The sequence below is a fragment of the Suncus etruscus genome, chromosome 8 (assembly GCF_024139225.1).
Source record: "Suncus etruscus isolate mSunEtr1 chromosome 8, mSunEtr1.pri.cur, whole genome shotgun sequence".
NCBI classification, from domain to species: domain Eukaryota; kingdom Metazoa; phylum Chordata; class Mammalia; order Eulipotyphla; family Soricidae; genus Suncus; species Suncus etruscus.
In genome coordinates, this window is record NC_064855.1 from 70077495 (window position 1) to 70101200 (window position 23706).

At 38.2% G+C, this 23706-nt stretch overlaps 1 protein-coding gene across 1 annotated transcript in view; it reads left to right on the top strand.

The window, feature by feature from the left end:
• VWA8 (von Willebrand factor A domain containing 8) overlaps positions 1-23706 on the top strand; it is a 381934-nt gene that overhangs the window by 45545 nt on the left and 312683 nt on the right. The window contains exons 6-12 of the mRNA XM_049778742.1: positions 397-561; positions 1246-1295; positions 2394-2502; positions 5688-5792; positions 16610-16741; positions 22976-23110; positions 23199-23276. Of these exons, the coding sequence (XP_049634699.1) occupies positions 397-561; positions 1246-1295; positions 2394-2502; positions 5688-5792; positions 16610-16741; positions 22976-23110; positions 23199-23276 (774 nt within the window). The remainder of the gene's footprint in view (positions 1-396; positions 562-1245; positions 1296-2393; positions 2503-5687; positions 5793-16609; positions 16742-22975; positions 23111-23198; positions 23277-23706) is intronic.

A 23706-nucleotide genomic window follows, 5' to 3' on the forward strand; every position in this document is an offset into this window, starting at 1 on the left:
TAATGCAGTAACCTATTTAAGATAAACAGGTACTTTCTGCTCTGTGCCTGTCTGTTCCTCTGAGATGGTTTTATTTTGCTTCTTTGGTCTGTACTAATAGGGTTTCCTTATGTTCCTGCCTAGTCCTCTGTGTTATGCACTAGGCCTTGGAGATCTGACAGATTTCTTTGTGACTTGATATATTCCCTGCTCCTCTAAACATCAGACAGGTTCAGAGTATGAGCCTTTCTAGTGCCTCCTTGAACTCTCATTGCTTTCTTTAGTGTTACTTAGCCTACAAGAATGTTCTCAAATACAGTTTACTCAGGTGCCATGGTCTAAATTTCTCAGTTTGATAGTTCTTGTACTTATAATCTATATCACTTATGCTGTAGTTTTTATTTTTTACTCTTTTAGGATCATACAAAAAAAGAGTTGGATGCTTGGAAGATTGTTCGAGTTAGTGAAAATTTTCGAGTGATCGCTTTGGGATTGCCAGTGCCTAAGTATACTGGAAATCCATTAGATCCCCCTCTCCGTTCCAGATTTCAAGCCAGAGATATTTATTATCTACCATTCAGAGTAAGTATAAATAAGAATGATTTTTTTGTCTTGTTTTGGGACTACATCAGCCAGTGCTCAGGAATCTATGCTCAGGGATCAGTCCTGGAAGGACTTGAAGGGATCATATGTAGTGCCAGGGATCAAACCCAGGTCTGCTGCATGAAAAACAAGCACCTGACCCACTGTACTATCTCTCTGGCCCCAGGAATGATTTATTTTTTAAATGATTTATTTTTATATTTATAAAAAGTATAATTCTTTTAAAATTTTCACTATGTTTGTAGTTATGCCTCAGTAGCAAATAGAAAGGGAAAAGAATCTAGAATAAAGGAAATATTTGGAAACTAGAATGTAAATCTGCCATAACATTATTGTCTGATAGATTTGAGAAAAAAAAGTTTAACTTTCAGAAAAACGTAGGTATCAAGAAATGATTTATTTTATTTTTTGGTTTTGGGGCCATACCAAGTGGTACTCAGAGCTTAGGGATCACTCCTGACAGTGCTCAGGGGGACCATAAGGGTTTCAGGGATAAAACTTGACTTGGCTGCATGCAAGGCAAGCATCCTACCTTTTTAAATATCATTCAAGCTCCAAAAAATAATATTATTTTGCATGATATTTGCTTAAAAGTTGAATTGTATCTTTATGAATATTTACATTGTGTATTTCCTTATTAATTGATTTTATATATTATTTTAGGACCAACTTAAACTATTGTATTCAGTGGGACCCAATGTTTCTGATGAGAAGTAAGTATTTCAGGACTACATATATTTTATATAAATATTTGGTCATTTAACATTGAATTTGTTTTGCCTGTTCATTTGCTGATGGAGTGTTTCATTTCATAATCCCTCAGTAGCTGTGTTAAGTGCTAATGTTTAAATTAGTAAGACATGAGTTTCACAACAAGAAACTTAAAATTTCATCAGTAGAGTTTTAGGATATTTGAACACTTTCGTTTCACAGACTAGGAAGTACTATACTTTCAGAGTCTTAGGTTCACTGTGGTTGAAATTTTTTAAGATTGTCATAGAGACATTGTCATTAGGATAGTCCTAAAGAATGTATAGGCTTTTGCAGACAGAGTAGAATTGGGGAATTCTAAGGGTTTAGAAAAAAGCATGGGATATAGATTGCCATACCTCACTTGGAGGACTATTAAAAGCTCTTGATGGCTTTGAGAGTTTAGTTATAGATTGAGAAATGGGAGGAGGTATTATTGGTCCAGTAGATACTTGCCAGCTTATTACAAATATTGTAAAATTGTAATAGATTTAGGAATATATTTGCATATTTAATTATCTTCTGGGTTTTAAGTGGAGTATAGTAGGCCTGAGAAGTAGTAGAGTGGGCATGAGACTGACTCAGTTCAAAACCTGACTCACACCTGACATCCCATATGGTTCCCTGAGAACTGACAGGAGTGATTCCTGAACACAGAGCTAGGAACAACCCTTAAGCATTGCCAGGTATGTGTCCCAGCCCCCCAAAATAGGAATATAGTACTAAGAAGCTATTGTTCCTTAAGAATCAAAGATAGTTGGAGCTGGAATGATAGTACAGTGAGTAGGGCATCGGCCTTGAATGTGGCTGACTCGGGTTCAATTCTTGGCATCTCACCTGATTCCCTGAACCTACCAGGAGTGATTTCTGAGTGCAGAGCTAGGAGTAACCCAAGTGTCATCAGGTGTGGCCCGAAAATTGAAAACCAAAAAAAAATTAAGAGTAGATATTATTTTTAAAGACTAAATTATGTTGGCCCAGCTAGTCAGTATTTAGCAGTTACATATTTTATATTAAAACTATTAGAATAAAATGTAATATTACTTATATTTTTCCCCCAGAGTTTCTCAGCTTTTGTCCTTTGCCACCACTCTCTGTTCCCAAGAATCTTCTACTCTTGGACTTCCAGATTTCCCTTTAGATAGTTTACCAGCTGCAGTTCAAATCTTGGTATGTATAAAATAAACTAGTGGCTAGTATTGGCTAGTTTACCCAAATATGGCAAAGAAAGTTTAAAAATTATATTGGAGATTAATAATTTGCCTTGTGATTTCTCTTACAAACATTACAAAGTATGAGATTAGTTTGCTATGTACAGATGGTAGTTACTGTGCTGCATTACAAATTGAACCCTTAAAGCATTTTCTACCTTGTGAAGAAGGGAGGGTGAGCTGCAACTCAGGTATCATTTTTGCTGTGGGAAATTGGCCTGAGTTTGATTACACAGAGGAATGCTTCAGTGTAAGTTGTGCCTAAGACTTGCTCCAGCCTGGGCGGGGGAACTGGGCTTTCACTCTCTAACAATATTGGTCATCAGTGATGATCATCCTAGGGCCCCCAAATCTCCAGACACGAGATGCTGTCCTAGCCTTTGAGCAAAGCTGGTTCTAAGAACTGAAAGGCAGCTGTCTTCAAAAGATCCAAAGCAACAAGCTATTTAAAGTGGAGAAAAAAATAGAACAGATCCAAGGGGGTTTTGTGGTGGACCACAGTTTCACAATGACCACGACACTAGTGTCTGGAGGATAGTATGGCTGTACAAGGAGAGGAATTAGCATGTATGGGACACAGGCCTACTGTATGCAAAGAATTGTGAGTAGTACCACTACAGCAAGTGTGGGTGCTGAAGAAACTTTAGGAGTTTCTTGAGAAGTGCTTTACATGGTGAGTGACAGTGTTTGGATTTTAAGAGGTAGGAAAAGTGGCCCATCAGACTTGAGAAAGTAGGTGGTATGATATGTGGTGGTCAGATTTTTATCAGAGAATAGTACCTCTTTGAGCATCAAGGAAAGAGAATAGCACTTCTTTTTCTTTAGTTTCTTTTTTGTTTGTTTTTTGTTTTTGCTGAGATTTCCATTTTGACAATTTTCAAATTTTGACAATTTCAAAAATAGTAAAATGAACACCCATAATCTCTTCAACCATTTTTACCATTTTTAATATATTGTAGTCCTTTTTCCCCACACCATAAAAGAAAGTTACCATCAATATTATTAAATACTTAAGTATAAAACATAGAAGGGTCTGGACAGTGTTTTCTATGACCATTATTTGCACCATTATTATACCCTTCAGCATTTTTTTTTGTTGTTATTTTTTGGGCCACACCCGGCGGTGCTCAGGGGTTACTCCTGGCTGTCTGCTCAGAAATAGCTCCTGACAGGCACGGGGGACCATATGGGACACCGGGATTTGAACCAACCACCTTAGGGCCTGGATCGGCTGCTTGCAAGGCAAACACCGCTGTGTTATCTCTCTGGGCCCACCCTTCAGCATTTTAATAGTATTTGTTTACATATAATTGTTCATTTGAAATTTAATTGTTAAAGAATTTTGTTTCTTTTCCTAATTAAAAAGTTTGTTTCTTTTTTTTGCTTTTTAGTCCACACCCTGTGGCGCTCAGGGGTTATTACTCCTGGCTATGCGCTCAGAAATAACTCCTGGCTTGGGGGACCATATGGAACTTGGGGGATTGAACCTCGGTCCATCCTACGTTAGCACGTGCAAGGCAAATGCCCCACCACTTGCACCACCACTCTGGTCCCTAAAATTTTTTTTAATTTAAACATCATGGTTATAAAGTTTAAATTACAGTTTTTTGTTTTTTGTTTTTTTTTTTTTTTTGGTTTTTGGGCCACACCCATTTGACGCTCAGGGGTTACTCCTGGCTATGAGCTCAGAAATCGCCCCTGGCTTGGGAGGACCATATGGGATGCCGGGGGATCGAACCGCGGTCCGTCCTACGCTAGCGCTTGCAAGGCAGACACCTTACCTCTAGCACCACCTTCCCGGCCCTAAACTACAGTTTTATCTCCCACAGATAAAGTTGTTCATGATTGAGTTACAGACATACAATATACAAAACCTTAACCAGTGCACATTTCTCACCACCAATGTCAGCAGTTTCCCTCCCACCCACCGTTGCTACTTGCTTTTACTGCAGGGATTTTACTTCATATCACATATAGTCTCTCTCTCTTTCTTTCTTTCTTTCTCTTTCCATCTCAGTCTCTCTCTTTTTCCTTTTATAATAATGTTGTTTGCACTACTGTTAATTAAGGGGTGTCAGGCATGTCATTTTCATAGTAGACACATCTCTACTCTTTTTTTTTTTTTTTTTTTTTTGTGGTTTTTGGGTCACTCCCGGCAGTGCTCAGGGGTTACTCCTGGCTCCATGCTCAGAAATTGCTCCTGGCAGGCACGGGGGACCATATGGGACGCTGGGATTCGAACCGATGACCTCTTGCATGAAAGGCAAACGCCTTACCTCCATGCTATCTCTCCAGCCCCACATCTCTACTCTTAACTGTGCTCCTCACCTCTCCACTTTGTGGCAAGCTTCCCACCATGAACTGGACCTCCTAATCTTCATCTCTGTTGTCTCTGGGTATCATCACAGCATTGTTTTTTATTTACTTTATATCCCACAGATGAGTGAGATTATTCTTTATCTATCTCCCTCTGACTCATTTAATTCAGCATAATAATCTCCATGTCCATCCATGTATAAGCTAATTTCCTTACTTCATTTTTCCTAATGGCTGCATAGTATTCCAGTTTCTTTAGCCCCTCATCTGTTGTCAAGCATCTGAGTTGCTTCCAGATTCTAGGTATTGTAAATAGTGCTACGATGAACATGGGGTGCTGAGGGCACCACTATTTGCAGAAGCACCATTAAAGCAAGTTTTCAAAGTAAGGCAAATGATTGAGAAATAAATTTAATTTGGAGATAAATGAACATGTTTCCAACTTAGCTTATAATTGTGAAGCAAAATGACTAGTGGATGAAACAGATTAGGGGAAGGTACTTTGGGATGAGATGTGTTTTCAGACATATAGTCATATTGAGTAGGAGTTGGGATTTTAATGTGATCATATCTAAAGGCAATCTAGAATTCAACTCTAGAGGTAAAGGACTTTTACCTTTTAGTTCATATGGCAGTTGAAAGATGGGAATGGGTGAAATAATCAATAAAACTTAGAGAAGAGGACTTGCTATTGTCTATACTTGTCAATTTCTAGAAAAGTATGAGAAAACTATAGATTATTTATAAGGCAATTACAATGTCATGTACATTTCAGGTATGTCAGTGATTATTTTGGATGTTGTTCATTGTATTTTTGTTCTTATATAGGATTCTTTTCCTATGATGTCAACTGAGCATACAATTCAGTGGCTTTACCCATACACAATTTTACTAGGACATGAAGGGAAAATGGCTGTGGAAGATGTTTTAAAAGTAAGTATCTACTTTCTTTCCCATTTCCCTCATCTCTTGCTGTCTTTTCCTTATTTCTCATCTCTTTCTTTCCCATCTTCTCTTCCTTCTCTTATTTTTTTCCATGTCTTCCCTTCCTTCTCCTTTTTATTTGTGGAGGCATTGACATGGCAATGATGCAATGAAGAAATAAGTGCAGAGGTAGTAGATTTGGAGAGATCAGTTACAATGAGTTTCATTGCATAATCCTCCATACCACATAGTATTTTTTCTTCTTTCTTTTTTCGGTTTTTGGGTCACACCCGGCGGTGCTCAGGGGTTACTCCTGGCTGTCTACTCAGAAATAGCTCCTGGCAGGCATAGGGGACCATATGGGACACCGGGATTTGAACCAACCAACTTTGGTCCTGGATCGGCTGCTTGCAAGGCAAATGCCGCTGTGCTATCTCACTGGGCCCCAGTAGTATTTTTTCTTATTGTTTTGATTTTTGGCCACATTTGGTGATTCTCAGATATTACTCTTTGACTGCACTTAAGCATCAGTCCTGGCTAGATTTGGGGTACCAATGGATTTCTGGGAGATCAAACCTGGTTGATTGTGTACAAGGCAGCCACCTTACCTGATGTTCTATTACTCTAGCTCTAGCACCTGTTTTGCTTTGTTTTGCTTTTGAGGTGTGTACATCTGGCAGTACTTAGGGGATACTCCTGGTTCTGTGTTCAGAGATCATTTAAGGTGGTGTTGGGGAACCATATTGGATTCCTGGGATCAAATTCGGGTCAGTCTTTTGCAAGACTGTACTATCACTTCAGCCCCACAGGCACCTTTTTTTTTTTTTGTATCATATCCGGCAGCGCTCTGGAGTTACTCCTGGCTCCAGGCTCAGAAATCGCTCCTGGCAGGCTCGGGGGACCATATGTGATGTCGGGATTTGAACCACCGTGCTTCTGCATGCAAGGCAAACACCCTACCTTCATGCTATCTCTCCGGATCTTGTTTTTAAGTAATACTGGCAGTTTTCTTTTTAAGGTTCACATGATAGTCACACCTCATGTTCTAGCAAATTAAATAGGCATAAAATCTTCAATAATTATGCAGTAAAATGCACAAGAAGAGTCTGAGGCTATTTTATTATGCCAGAAAATAAGGGAATATATTTCATTCATCTGTGGTATATAAGGAAAATAGCGCAACTGTAGGGCATTAGCCTTGCATGCGGTTGATCCAGGACTGACCTGGGTTCGATTCCCAGCGTCCCATATGGTCAGGAGCAATTTCTGAGCACATAGCCAGGAGTAACCCCTGTGTGTCACTGGGTATGGCCCAAAAACAAAAACAAACAAACAAACAAGGCACAAAAAAACAGGGCAGAAAGAACAACAATAAATAGGCAAAGGTTAGCAGTAAGACTGTCGACTGAAATAGGTAGAAGTCTGGGTGATTAGAGTGTTTATGAGAGAAAATGAAGGAGAATAGAAAGAGAATAGAGGGATAGGAATAGATGGAAGCATATGAAAGGGATAATGAAAAATTATTTGGGAATGGTTTTATTAAATCACAGATTCAAGGAATCAGGACACTTGATTCTGACTGTTCAAGTCAGAAAGCTGAAAGTGAAAACTGGACTATTATCTTTGATTTAATCACTATCTGAGCTAAGTTGTCATTGGTTATTGAAATCGGACACCTTGTGTTCATGAAAAAAGACTGTGATTCCAGATAAACTTATCAGCATTCATCAGCACTAAACTTGGTGCCCTAAGAACAAGGTACTTTGCCAAGAGGAGAAAATGCCACAGGAAGTTCTAGTAATATGATGTTATGTGTGTCCAGAGAGATAGCACAGTTGTCTAAGTGATTGCTTTGCAAAAATATGTCTCTGATTTAATGCCTGACACTGCAAGGTCCCTTGAGCATTGTGGAGCTACCCCTGCACAGAGAGCTGGTTATAGGCCCAGGACAGACAGACAGACAGACAGACAGACAGACAGACAGACACACACACACACACACACACACACACACACGCACGCACTCACTCACGCACGCACGCACGCACGCCACGCACGCGCGCGCGCGCAAGCAGGACACACACACAAGCAAACAAGCAATGTAGAATTCCTTTGATACATCAGCAAAGATTTTTAGTATTGAGAAAAGTTATATATGAACAGAAAAGGTCATTTATGTTTATGAACAAAAGTTTTTATTTTTACAAAGAATTAACTTGATGTTTCTGGTTTCTAATTTTTGAGCTAGTTTTATAAATTTTCCAAGTATAGAATATCTTTAAAAGTTGACTTCTAGGGCCCGGAGAGATAGCTCAGCGGTGTTTGCCTTGCAAGCAGCCGATCCAGGCCCTAAGGTGGTTGGTTCAAATCCCGATGTCCCATATGGTCCCCCGTGCCTGCCAGGAGCTATTTCTGAGCAGATAGCCAGGAGTAACCCCTGAGCATGAGCCGGGTGTGACCCAAAAACTTAAAAAAAAAAAAAAAAAGTTGACTTCTAAAGAAAGTAGGTAGTGTTGCTTCATTTTGACCTTCACAATGAAGAAAAACATAGAAAATGGGTTGGTTCACTTTACAAATAGATATTATTTCAATGTTGACTATGGAGTTTTAAATATGGAGAAAAGTCATGGCTTTATATAAGAGAAGAAAATGTGGGTTGTCTTTCCTTTACTTAATGGGGTGAAAAGATAGTTAAGGAACAGTATACCTTTTTCTAATTCCTCAGTGGACAATTAAATAGGGAGCTTAAATTTATTTGTCTGGACCTACTAAAGAATTGTTTGGGTAAAATCATTAAGCCATGATATATACAGAATTATAGTATTAAATAACTTATTAAAATATATTTTAAAAATCAAAAGCTTATTGGCATATATCAGTCTTTATTTGAGGACAGTTTGTGATTCTGGCCCATTTCACATTTCTAACATATTTTCTTAAACTATGGTCACAGAAGAACGAAGACATATTTTCTCAAAAAATTTGAGAAAGTGAAAGTTAAGGAAATATTGAATTAAAAATAGAATTAAAATATTATATCAAAACATACATATAGATATAACTTTTCCATCTTATTTTCTAACTCAGATTGTCATAGAAATTGATTGGTAATTGCTCTTGACTTAGATCTTCATTTGCATTTTAGTAATAATTTAATCAATCTGCTTTTTAAATTATTTTATTTGCTTTTTGTAGTTTTTATTTGAGTCCCACGCAGTGGCTCCCAGGAAGTGTTCAAGTTCTGGGCCACTTCCCAGTGAAACTTAGTCAGCTCTGCAAACTAGATGGTTTTTTTGGTCTTGTAATGTGATGCTGCGTGGGCCCAGTGGACTGTAAGCAACCAGGACCACATCAGTTGGTGCTTCTGGCCCTTCATGGCTACACCCAGCAGTGCTGAGCAGAGGACTGGTGTGGGTTGTGGGTGTTTTTGGTTCCAGGGATCAAAATTGGAAACTTGCACTTGCAAAGCATGTACCCCAGCTATCCTCCTGGACCTACTCAGATTGTTTCTTAAGGAAAAAGTATTACTCAATAAAAATTTAATTGGCTACAATTTAGAACACCACCTTTCTTTTTTCTAAATAAACTATAAAAGCGCCTGGAATGTCTTTCATTTTCCAGATGGTACTCGTCATGATTTTCATGCTCTAAAAAAAGCATGTTTCTGTTGTTATAAAATCTCTTTCAGCATTTAGAGGTGTTTTAAAGGAATACTTCCATTAGGAATCTATTATAATTGTGAATGGTATGCTTCTGTTATTGTGTAGTAATAAATTTTTTCAGGCTTCTAGTGCTCTATTTTGGCTCTGAGTTCTTAGAAAGGATTTCAACATAAGAGTTAAATTAGCAAAACTTCATTGGGTATTTAGAAAGGACATACCGCCACTATGCACTGAAAATAAAATATCAACTATAATTTTCTGAGAAACTTGGAAGGATCTTGCATTTTATATTTTCAGTTTAACAAGTATTAATTGCTCATTATTTGACAAATAGTATTCATATAGAAGCCTGGAGATGCTCTTGAGGAACTTACAGTCTTGTTGCAACATTGGATATGATAATAATAACTTTAAATAATTTTATAGTTGTATAGTCTAATGAGGTAATGGACTTGAATGAGATCAATGGATCAGAGTCAATATTGAATAGATATGATAAAGGCTTTAATTGATGGCATGATACACTTACTAACAGTAATAAAATATAGGACCAAGTGGCAATCAGAAAAAATTAGAAAAACAGATATTAGCTTGCGCAAATGAGTAGACAGAGATGTCATGAACAAACATGAGAAAGTGGAACCATTTGTGTGAGGAATAAGAAATTTAATTACAGTGCTACTTTTTTTCTTCTTAATTTGGATTCCCAAGTTAGTTTTTCTAACAAATTATTTTGATTTTAAGATAAATGAATGGGGGGTCATTAATGTTTGTTGAGTAAATGGTGGTTAAAAATACCTCAAGTTGATGATGATGATATGTAGTAGAAAAATTAGTGGCTGAAGACTGAATTTTGGAAGTACCAGCATTTAAAGATTAGCCAGTGGACAAAGAATGTTCAAATTAGGCAAAGGAAGAACTAAAACAGAACTAAAACAGCTAGAGAGTTAGAATCACAACTGGAAGTATTCTTTTCCTCTCAAAATTTTGTTGATTTATGATTTATTCTTAATACTGTATAATTTTATGAGTATGGTTTTACACTCCTATATGTGAATATACCTTTTTTTACCCAATACCATTTAACACTAATTATGTGCCATAACTATCCAACTACATATTTATTATACTCTACTTTCCTTCTCACTTCTATAAAAAGAATTTTCTTTTGGGGAGCCACACCATTCTGGACTAAGGGCTTAGTCCTGGCTCTGTGCATAGGAATCAATTCTGTAAGGGCTTGGGTGACTCTGGGTGCCAGAGATCAAACCTGGTTTGACTGACTGTTAGGCAAGACTGCCCCCCTACACACTGTACTATCTCTCTGTTCCCAAAGATTATTCTTATAAAACATTTAAGAGAATGGAATAGCAAATTTTAAATGATGCAAAGATACTCCATATACTAAAGACAGAATATTCACTCAAAAACATGATTTATTCCATTGACTATCATTTAATCATTTATATAAACTAGCAAACACAGAATTTGAACTGCAGTAAATATATCTAATCATCACAATTATTTTTTTAGTTCAGTACAAGAGCTGATCAGTCAAATACATATATCAGTGAACAGTATGTCAAATTGAGGAATATATGCTATAACTAAGAAGGGTATATAATAGGCAGGACCTGAAGGAGGAGAAAGAGTTCTATGGAGGAAAAGTTCAAGGTAAAAGGAATACCTTTGTGTGAGTATTGAAGTAGAAACAGAGGGAGGACAACACTGGTGGTGGGAATGCCCCTCATTCATTGTCACTATGTACCATAAATAATTCTGTGAAAGATTTGTAATGCACTTTGGTCACAATAAAAATTTATTTAAAAAAGAAGAAACACACATGTAATAACTAGGAAATAGCAGAAGGCAAAGTGAGTCAAGGACTTTAGAGGGGGTCATGTGGTGAGAAAGTAAGGAAATTCAGACCATATATGACATTTTGTCAGTGGAAGGACGTCTGCTTTCAATCTAAATGAAGTACAATGTCATCACAAGATTTTGCACAGAGGAAAATCTCAGAGGACCAAACGTTTTAGCAAATTTACTATGTTAGGTGAATAGTTAATGGACTATAGTGGGAAGGTTGAGAGCAGGGAAGTGTCAATTAACAGGTGTAACAGGCATCTGAAAGATTATGATGACTTTGACTTGCCACGAGTTTAGAATGAAGAGACTGAGTTGGAGTTATATTTTGAAGGTAGAGTCAATATTATCTGCTAAAGGATTGACATAGTGTTGAGATCACTTATCATGGACGATTTTAAATTTTCTAAACTACATATTGGAATAAAGAAGTTTGAGATAGAAAACAGGAGTGAGGGGCCGGAGAGATAGCATGGAGGTAGTGCGTTTGCCTGGCATGCAGAAGGATGATGGTTCGAATCCTGCCATCTCATATAGTCCCCCATGCCTGCCAGGGGTGATTTCTGAGCACAGAGCCAGGAGTAACTGCTGAGCACTGCCGGGTGTGACCCAAAAACAAAAACAAAAATAAAGAAAACAGGAGTGAGATTAAACCCTGAATATTACACTTGTTTAGTTTAAAGTGCCTAGTTATTCAAGGAACTGTTAAAGAGACAATTGGATATATAAATCAAGAGTTCAAAGAGAGCAGCTTGACCTGAAAGAAAAAATTGGAAGTTGTAAACTGGATGTATTCTTGTTTATAGTCTGAAAATGTGAGTTTTTTGTTTGTTTGTTTGTTTGTTTGTTTTTGGGTCATACCCGGCAGTGCTCAGGGGTTACTCCTGGCTCTACACTCAGAAATTGCTCCTGGCAGGCTCAGGGGACCATATGGGATGGCGGGATTCGAACCACTGTCCTTCCTCATGCAAGGCAAATGCTCTACCTATTCTATCTCTCTGGCCCAATGTCTGAGATCTTTTTAAAAAATGAAAGACTTTCTGAAGTAGCTGATATTTATTGGTCAAGCAGTGAAAAGTGAATTGAGGAGGAAAAATAGAAGGAAAAAGAGTTAATTTGTCAACTAGAAAGTTATTGTGGATTTTTCAAGAGCAAATCTAGTATGGTAGTGGGAAAAAATCATGAATAAAATACTGAATTAAAGAAACTGAAATAGCCATTATCTTCTACTTAAAAAAGAGTGGGTTACCCAATGACAATATTGAATCAAAAAATGACTTTTTATTTGTTTCTTGGAATGAGGCAACATGTTAGAAAGGATGAAGTCTGTCGAATACAGGATTTGTGGAACTATGGCCTGGGATAGGTAGAAAGCACATATCTAGATTGTAGACTGGCCTCGATTTATATTGATGGAAGAACTTTTTGTTTTTGTTTTGGGGGCAACAACCCAGTGACTCCCAGGGGTTACTTCTTGCTCTGCACTCATGTTTTTCTCCTGGCAGGTTCGGGGGACCATATGAGACACCAACAATTGAACTCAGGATGGCCACGTGCCAGGCAAACACATTATCCTCTGTACTGTTCCTCTGGCCCAAGAACATATTTTCTATCTAGGAATGGAATAATGTCATTATCACAAAAGAAAGTGGAGAAGTGACTTTTAGAGGCTTTCTCTCACTGTAAAAGCAGAAATAATTTCTACTGAGACTGTAGGAAAATATAGATTATTTTGAGGAAGAGGAAGAATATTTTTGGCTTATTCATTTAACTTTTATTGACATTGATTGTATGTAGTGTTTCCTGAATGTATTTCTGTGTAAACTCCATATTTGGAATCAAACAAATAGTTACATTTTAATATTCTCCTAATAGGACATAATATTATCAGTGGAATATAGAACTACTTAAAGCTTTGTGTGGGCAGATAAGGCAATTAGATGGTTTGATGAGGTAGATGTATATTGACATCTAAGAGTTGTAATGGGTTTATATCAGTAGCTGAGGGACTTTGGGAAAAAGGACTAGTGGACTATGGGCTGCATTTTTGTTCAATGTCCAGGAAAAGAGGTATAGAGAATTTCTTATTTAGTGCTCAACAGCCTAAAAAGGTAAGAAGCTGAATAATTTAGTGAGACAGTGTTGGGAATTGTGGGAATAAATATGAAGACTTTGTAGATCAGCACTTGTCTGATACACATTTGTCTTAATTATAATTCATGGTTCCAATAATGTAATCCTTTTTATTGTTTTGTTTGTTTGTTTTTGAGCCACACATGGTGACACTCGGGTTCCTCCTGGCTATGCGCTCAGAAATCCCTCCTGGCTTGGGAGACATATGGGACGCAAGGGAATCAAACCATGGTTCTTCCTAGGCTAGTGCTGGCAAGGCAGATGCCTTACTGCTCCGAGCCACCACTCCAGCCCCCCAGTAATGTAATCCTGAAGAAAAAATGTTAAAAAATATTAGTATTGTTTTTTATTTTTATTTGAGAAAATCATTAGTGTAATATGTAAATAAAGTTTAATTTTCTACTGTTCTCTAACATGTACCTATATGATTATTTATTTACTTTTCAGTCTCCTGTTTGATTAATAGTTCTCAATTTCTTAGGTCAGTAAATGCTAATTCATTTTGAAACTTGAGATTTTTTTTACTATTCTATTGTATTACAATCATCTATTTTTAGTCTAAATATTTTAGCATGAATTACTTGTAATAAGATAATACAGCAAGTGATTGAAGAAATTAGAGTTCATTTCTGTAATGCAAGTACTTTAGCATATAAAAGTTAGACTGATAATACTGTAGTGCATATAAACTTAATTTGAAGCTTAAATTGTAACTTTCTTAGAATTTAGTGAGTTTCTGTTTTGTGATTAATTTTCTAGGGTCCACAGTAATAATACAGTGGGTAGGGTTCTTGCCTTGTACATAGCCAACCAGGTTTGATCGTTGGCATTTTCTATGGTCCCCTGATAGCATCAAGAGGGAGCCAGGAGTAAACCCTGAACACCAAAATGAAAAAAATTTTTCTTCTAAGGAATATTCCATTTTATAAAATCTTTAAAATGTAGCATGATCTATTTTTTTTGCATGAACAAAGTGTCAATAATTATATTATGGAAACATTATCTACCAAATTATGTAATATTATGGGAATTTATATATATAAGTTGGATAAAATATACATTTATGGTAGTAGAAAACAACTTTTAAAATTTGGAGACAGGGTTGGAGAGATAGCATGGAGATAAGGCATTTGCCTTGCATGCAGAAGGACTGTGGTTCGAATCCCAGCATCCCATATGGTCCCTCAAGCCTGCCAGGAGCAATTTCTGAGCATAGAGTCAGGGGTAACCCCTGAGCATGGCTAGGTGTGACCCAACAACAACAACAACAACAACAACAACAACAACTAAAATCTGGAGACAAGAGAAAGTGCTTTCTGAGTACTAATCTAATGACTTTGAGACAAATACTTGAATTGTGCTGTTATCTTCAGAATATTGAAGTTGGAAGATAATTTTCTTCCCCCAAATCTATTATTGCTTTTTTATCTCTTAACTTTCTTTGTTTTTTTATTTTTATCAAATTTTATTTTATTAACAACTGTAATCTACAGAGACCTTCATAGTTGAATTTCAGATATACAGTTAGGGCCATTCCTACCACCAGTGTCAATCTTCCACCACCAATGAACTCAGAGTGCATCCTATACTACTACCCTTTGCCAATTTAAGTTTAGATTGTTAAGGTTTAGGTCCCTTGATTCTAAATCTATAATTCTCTTAAAAGAAGAAGAAACAATGATATTTTTTATTAATATCTTTATGTAAACACTTTGATTACAAATATGATTGTAGTTGGATTTTGGTCATGTAAAGAACACCTCCCTTCACCAGTGCAACATTCCCACACTAATGTCCCAAATCTCCCTCCTCCCCACCCCACCCTCGCCTGTACTCTAGACAGGCTTTCTGCTTCCCTCATTCATTCACATTGTTAGGATAGTTCTCAATGTAGTTATTTTTCTAACTGCACTCATCACTGTTTGTGGTGAGCTTCTTGTCGTGAACTGGACCTTCCAGCCCTCCTCTCTTTTGTTTCTGAGAATTATTGCAAAAATGTCTTTTATTTTTCTTAAAACCCATAGATGAGTGAAACTATTCTGCATCTATCTCTCTCCTTCTGACTTATTTCACTCAGCATAATAGATTCCATGTGCATCCATGTATAGGAAAATTTCATGACTTCATCTGTCCTGATGGCTGCATAATTTCCATTGTGTATATGTACCACAGTTTCTTTAGCCATTCATCTATTGAAGGGCATCTTGGTTGTTTCCAGAGTCTGGCTATTGTAAATAGAGCTGCAATGAATATAGGTGTGAGGAAGGGAATTTTGTATTGTATTTTGTGTTTCTAGGGTATATTCCTAGAAGTGGAATAGCTGGATTGAATGAAAGCTCAATTTCTAGTTTTTGGAGGAATCCCCACATTGCTTTCCATAAAGGTCGGACTAGAGGGTATTCCCACCAGCAGTGAATAAGAATTCCTTTCTCCCCACATTCCCGCCAGCACTGCTTGTTCTCATTCTTTGTTTTTTATAACTCTTTTTTGTTTTGTTTTGTTTTGTTTTGGCCCACACCTGTTAGTGCTCAGGCCTTCCTTGTTGCTTTATGCTCAGGGATTATTCCTGAGCTTGAGGGATCCTATGGTATAATCAGATTTCTGCCCTACCCTGATGAACTATTTGCTCTGGACCAGAAGTTTAGCACTTTTACCATAGTAATAATGAATAAAACTCTGATAGAATTTGGGGCACAGGTATTTATGCCTGTTCAATAGTAGAAAATAAATAAGTTTTAAACACAATTAATAGAGCATAGGATTTAGTCAACTTTCAGTTAGTATTTTTGCTTTCATATATTTGTGTTATCTCTGTGCTTTATTTTTGAGATTAGAAATAATTTTTATTAGAAGTACTAAGGTTAGTCAGTCAAATAGCAGAAAGTAGTCCAGCAAGTTCTATTTTCATAACTGAGCAACATAGTAAATTCAATTGATTTTTAAAAAATAAATAATTATTGTAGTTTAGTATGTTTTTAAGATTCTAATGATCTCTTTTTAGGAAACGAACCTTTATTTATCAAGAAATGTAGGCCAAGAATTAAGCAATTTCATTTCCTATAATTTTACAAATGTTAGAAACTGTTTCCATATCACCTTTAACAATTGATCTAAGTATATTTTTTGCTAAAATGAAAAGTAAATTGCATTATTTTCTTATTACAGCGTTTTGAACTCAGAGATTCAAGAAGTACTATGCTTCCTAAAGAGATTGTGAGAGTGGAAAGGATGATTGAAAACGAGATTTCCCAAGCTCTTGTGACTATCCAGTTTGCAGAAAAAGAGGTGACCATTAAGGTAATAAATAAGTGCTTTTATTTTTAGGTCATATCCTGTGGTGTTCAGAGCTGAGTCAGGGATCACTCCTGGCAGGTTCAGTGAACAATATGGGTATGTGAGATTGAACTTGTATGCAAGGCAAATGCACTACCTGCTGTATTATTGCTCTGGTCCCAATAAATCTAAGTTTATATTTTTGTGAACTGTGCATTGTCATGCCCATTTTCATGTTCTTTTTTTTTTGTTTGTTTGTTTTGGGGCCACACCCGGAGGTGCTCAGGGGTTACGCCTGGCTGTCTGCTCAGAAATAGCTCCTGGCAGGCACGGGGGACCATATGGGACACTGGGATTCGAACCAACCACCTTTGGTCCTGGATCGGCTGCTTGCAAGGCAAACGCCGCTGTGCTATCTCTCCGGGCCCGCCATTTTCATGTTCTAAGTTGGGTGGATTCTTTTTTGTTTGTTTTGTTTTGTTTTGGGACCACACCCGGTAATACTTAGGGGTTACTCTTAGCTATGCGCCCAAAAATCGCTCCTGGCTAGGGGGACCACATGGGATGCTGGGGGATCGAACGGTGGTCCGTCCTAGATCAGACTCGTGCAAGGCAAACGCCTTACTGCTGTGCCACTGCTCTGGCCCCTTGGTGGATTCTTTTAACCCTTACTAAAATGTAAGTAACTCATTCCAAAATGTCACATCTTTATTTCTGTATAATGAAGTATTTAGAACAATGTATATTGTAACCTGGAAAGATTCAGTAATAGCTTGTCATCAAAAACAAAAGTTGTTTATATGGAAAGATAGTATAGGAGGAAATAGACTTTGCTTTGCATACAGCCAATTCTGGTTCAAATCCTTGGCAGTAAATATGGTTACTCCTGAGCACAGAGCTAGGAATAGTGCCTTAGCACTGCTGGGTATAATCCCCAAATAAAACAAGACAAATGAAAAAAAAAAAGTCCAAAATTGTGAGCCAGGAAGATGATTCAAAGGTTAGAGTGCATGCCTGGCATGCAGGAAGCCCCTACTTTGTTCACTCTCTGGCATCATCCTGAATTTTAAAAATCCAGGGTCATTGAATATATCTCTTTGGCCTCTGTACACCACCAAGTTGAAGATTTGAACCTTCAGACCAGCATAACTGAGCAGATTTTCACTGGGAATGGCCCTAGGGCCCTCTGAACACTGCTTGGAAGTCCCCCACCAAAAACAAAACAAAACAAAAGAACCAAAGTTGAACTTTGAGAAAATGAAAACAAATGATGATTAATGAAAGCATTTTGTACTCTGAGTCCTTGGTAGAAAATAGTGTTTTCAAACATATTTTTGGCAGCTGGTGAACACTCTTTTCAAATAAAATCTTTTTCAGCTACATGAAACAATTAAAAGAGGAGCTATTCTTCCTAGTTGAACAGTTTTTAGAGGCAGGGAATGGTATTTAGTCATTGAGTTTTCTCTGCTTGCATTGAACAATCTCTTCTAACCCTTTCTTTAAGTCCCAAGAATACAAGAAATTATAAAAATGCATTAGGAGACATCTTGAAAAACTTGGATTTAAGAAAATTGTAAAAAAATATGTAGTAAAGAGAGTATTGGAATAAATACAGACCCTCATATCAATGGAATAGACTTGAGTATTCAGAGAATGTCCCCAAATGTAGTAAAGAGAGTATTGAAATAAATACAGACCCTCATATCAATGGAATAGACTTGAGTATTCAGAGAATGTCCCCAGATATACAATCAACTAATCTTTGATAAAGGGGCAAGAAATGCAAAATGGAGCAAGGAAAGCCTCATCAATAAGTGGTGTAGGGACAACTGGTCAGCCACATGCAAAAAAGTGAACTCAAGATCTTCATTTAACACCATGCACAAAGGTCAAATTCAAATCGATTAAAGACCTTGATATCAGGCCTGAAACCATAAGTTATATAGAAGTACATGTAGGTAAAACACTCCATGACATTGAGACTAAAGGCATCTTCAAGGAGGAAACAGCATTCTCCAAACAAGTGGAAACAGATAAACAGATGGGAATATATTAAGCTGAGAAGCTTCTGCACCTCAAAGGAGATAGTACCCAGGATACAATGACACACAGAATTGGAGAAGCTATTCACCCAATATCCATCAGATAAGGGGCTAATATATGATATACAAGGAGGGAGGGCAACACTGGTGGTGGGAATGCCCCTGATTCAATGTTACTATGTACCTAAAAATTACTGTAAAAGATTTATAATTCACTTTGGTCAAAATAAAAATTATTTTAAAAAAATTTAAGAAAAAAATCTAACCCCATCAAAAAATGGGGAGAAATGAACAGACACTTTCTCAAAGAAAAATACTAATGGCCAAAAGACACGTGATAAAATGTTCCACATCACTAATTATTAGGGAGATGCAAATCAAAACAACAATGAGGTACCAACTTGCACCACAGAGACTGGCACACATCAGAAAGAACAAAAACAGTGCTGGTGGCGATGTGGGGAGAAAGGAACTCTCATTCATTGCTGGTGGAATGCCATCAAGTCCAGCCCTTATGTTTCCACAATATGGAGATTCCTGAAAAAACTGGAAATTGAATTCTCATATGATCCAGCTATACCACTCCTAGGGATATACCCTAGGAACACATAAATCCAATACAAAAATGCCTTCCTCACACCTATATTCATTGCAGCACTATTTACAATAGCCAGAATCTGGAAACAACCCAGAATCCCGACAGCAGATGAATGGCTACGAAACTGTGGTACATATACACAATGAAATACTATGCAGCCATCAGAAAAAAATGAAGACATGAAATTTCCCTCTACATGGATGAACATGGAAACTATTATGCTGAGTGAAATAAGTCAGAGGGAGAGAGATAGACACAGAATAGTCTCATTCATCTATGGGATTTAAGAAAAGTAAAAGACATTATTGTAATAACACCTAGGGACAATAGAAATGAGGGCTGGAAGGACTGGCCATGATATGAAGCTTACCACAAAGAGTGATGAGTGCAGTTAGGGAAATAACTACACTAACAACTATCATGACAATGGTAGTGAGTGAGAGAAGTATGCTAGTCTCAAATACAGGCAGGGGGTGGGAGAGGAGAGAGTTAGGGGCCATTGGTTATGGGAGGTTACACTGGTGAAGCGGGGTGTTTTTTTTTTTTTTTTATAACTGAAACCCAAGTACAAACGTTTTTATAATCATGGTGCTTAAATAAACTTATAAATAAATATAAATTAATAAAAATAAAAGTGAAAAATGTAGGAAAAATTAATATCTACTATCTTATTTTGTAATACAACAAGCTTTTGTGATCACTTTTTTGTTGTCTTAATAGGGTATTAATATTTATTCATGTTCATATATTTATCATTCTAAGCATTATGTCTACATGATCCAGGTTCAGATTTAATAATTAAGATTTAATTTATTGTATAATAATATTTTAGTATAATATAATATGTATATTAGTCTACTATTATATATAAGTATTAGTATATTACTGTAGTTTAGTCATTATATTTCTGCATATACCACTTAAGTTTCCCAGTAACTCTGGAAGTAAGTTTTGTTAGGTTCATATTATATATTAGAACAGCGAGATGTTAACTGTCACAGCCTTAAGCTAGCATGTAATAGTTAACCATTTTAGTCATCTTCACTAGTTAAGAAATAGCATATCTGGGTAGACAAGATCAATTTTTATTCTTCCTCCCTCCCCTCCGCCCTCCTCCTCCCTCATCTCCCTCCTCTCCCTTCCTTACCCTCCTTCCTTTTTCCTCCCTCCCCCTTCCTTCCTTTTTTTCTTCCTCCCTCCTTCCTTCCTTCCTTCCTTCCTTCCTTCCTTCCTTCCTTCCTTCCTTCCTCCTTTCCTCCCTTCCTTCCTTCCTCCTTCCTTCCTTCCTTCCTTCCTCCCTTCTCTTCCTTCCTCCCTTCCCTCCCTTCCTTTCTTCCTTCCTCCCCTTTCTCCCCTTCCTCCCTTCTTCCTTCCTCCCTCCCTCCCTCCCCCCCTCCCCCTCCCTCCCCCTCCCTCCCTCCCCCTCTCCTCCCCCCTCCCTCCCTTCCTCCCCCTCCCCCTCCCTCCCTCCCCTCCCTCCCCCTCCCCCTCCCTCCCTCCCTTCCTCCCCCCTCCCTCCCTCCCCCTCCCTCCCTCCCTCCCCCTCCCTTCCTCCCCCTCCCTCCCTCCCTTCCTCCCCCTCCCTCCCTCCCCCTCCCCTCCCTTCCTCCCTCCCCCTCCCTTCCTCCCCCCTCCCTCCCTCCCCCTCCCTCCCTCCCTCCCTCCCTTTCTCCCTCCCCCTCCCTCCCTCCCTTCTCCCCCTCCCTCCCTCCCCCCCTCCCTCCCTCCCTCCCTTCCTCCCTCCCCCTCCCTTCCTCCCCCTCCCTCCCTCCCTCCTTTCTCCCTCCCCCCTCCCCCTCCCTCCCTCCCCCCTCCCCCTCCCTCCCTCTCCCTCCCTCCTCCTCCTCCTCCTCCTCCTCCTCCTCCTCCCTCCCTCCCTCCCTCCCTCCCTCCCTCCCTCCCTCCCTCCCTTCCTTCCTTCCTTCCTTCCTTCCTTCCTTCCTTCCTTCCTTCCTTCCTTCCTTCCTTCCTTCCTTCCTTCCTTCCTTCCTTCCTCTCACTGAACTAATGGCCCATCAAGACATCTTAGGGCTTATCTTCTCTTAAGGAGAAGAAAGATTCTGGAAAAGGAGTATAAAAATTTTGGAAAAGTTTGGGGAGACTTGAGAAAAGTTTTGAAATGACAGTTTCCAGTGAGTGATCCAGAAGTGAAAAAGTGCTAGCACATTTCTTTGAACAGTATGTCCAAAGATAAGACTTGTTTCCTTTTTGTGTAATGTCTTTTAGCTTCATTCTCTTAGCTCCCCTCTATTTAACCTTTTGTACTGTCATCAGGATGGTCACTTTTTTTTCTTTAATGCTTCATTTTATTTTTTTATAAATTTTTTTAATTGAATCACTATGGTATACATAGTTACAAAGTTGTTCATGATCGCGTTTAAGTTATACAATATACAACATGCTTCCCCTAGTTTCTTCCTGCCCTCCCTTTTGCCCTTTTAACCTGCCTGCTTCTGTAGCAGGGGTGAATGGTCTTTATTAAATACAAACCTAATATTCTCACTCCAAATTAATAGTATGATCAAGTCCAAAGTCCTTAGCAGACAGAAATCTTTTTCTGATCTGACTCCCATAAGACCAACTACTAAGGGGCCAGAGTGATATAGTACAGTGAGCAAGATGCTTGATTTGCGCATAACTGACCTGGCTTTGATCTCCAGTGTTGCCATATTGTTCCCCAGCACTGAAAGGAGTGATTCTCTGAGTCCAGAGCCAGGAGCAACTCTGATCTTTGCTAGGAACAACAACAAGAACAACAGACTAACAAGAAGAGGGATTTTAAAAATGGAAGGAGAGAATGTAAGAATAGCTGCTTTTGGAACCTAAATAATAGCACAGTGGGTAGGGCTTTGTGTTGCTTTGCACACAACTGACCCTGCTTACATCCCAGGCATCCCATATGATCCCTCAAGTCCAGGAGTAATTTCTTTGTGCAGAGCCAGTAATAACCCCTGAGCATAGCCAGATGGCCCAAAATAGCTGCTTCTGAGTGCTAACTTAAAAAAGAGGGGAAGATTTGTAAACATAGATTGTATTTATTTTTATTTTTTATTAGTATCTTTATTTAAGCACCATGATAACAAACATGTTTATAGTTGTGTTTCAGTCTTAAAGTATACCCCCCTTCACCAGTGCAACGTTCCCACCACCATCTTCCTCCTCACCTGCCCCCTGCCAGTCTTCGAGACAAAAATCTAGACAAATATTTTTAAAGGGATGATTGATTTTTAAGGTTTGGTAGTGATCATCATAAATGTGGGAATGAAGGGCCGAAGAGATAGCACAGCGGTAAGGCAATTGCCTTGCATGGAGCCAACACAGGACAGACCCCAGTTGGATTCCCGGCATCTCATATGGTCCTGCAAGCCTGCCAGGGGCGATTTCTGAGTGCAGAGCCAGTGTCCTCAGTGTCCCTGAGTGTCCCCAGGTGTGACCTAACCCCCCAAAATAAATAAATAAATATGGAAATGAGAAAATAACTGCTACTCATGAAATAAAATATATAGTTGAATTTTTAAAAATGCTAGAAAACTGGTTGGGGCTTTTAAGTAAATATGCTTTCAATTACTAATATTTTAATAAAACATGCTTCTTATATTTATCTCTCCTTGATTTTAGGTGCCAGCTGGGACCAGACCAGTGAGTCAGCCTTGTGCATCTGATCATTTTGTACAGACCTTAAGTCATAAGCAGCTGCTGGCAGAAATGATGCAGTCTCACATGGTCAAGGACATATGTTTGATTGGAGGAAAAGTAAGAATGACAGCTTCATTGAAAACTTGTGTTTCCTGATTTTTGCTTGTTTTGACTTATTCTTGAATGACTGTGTTTCTGTTTATAGGGCTGTGGAAAAACAATTATTGCTAAGAACTTTGCAGATACTTTAGGATACAACATAGAACCCATTATGCTCTATCAGGTATGATGTTCATTTTTAGCTCTTGTACTGAAAGTATGTTATAGCTTGTCAGTAGATTTTATGAATAGTTTCCCTTAAGTTGTGAAGTGTTAATTTGACATTGGTTTTTATGGAACTTAAAATTGTTAATTACTGGTAGAAATCAATGTAGAGTGCAATTATGGTTACTTGGAACTTCTAAAAGCATGTTATAGATAAATGTGTACACAATATGATATGTACAATATTCCATGATGTGTTTTTCAAGCGATTAATTTTATGTGTACACACACAGTACATTTACTTTTGGTTTCTCAAGTGATGCTTAGTAGTCCTGGGACTCCTGCTGGTAATTTCTTGGCCAACTGGGCCAGAGGTTCAATGCATAACCTTGAGGATTCGATGCTTCTCAAGACCCTTGTCGATTCCTTCAGGCCACCCTGGTGCTGCT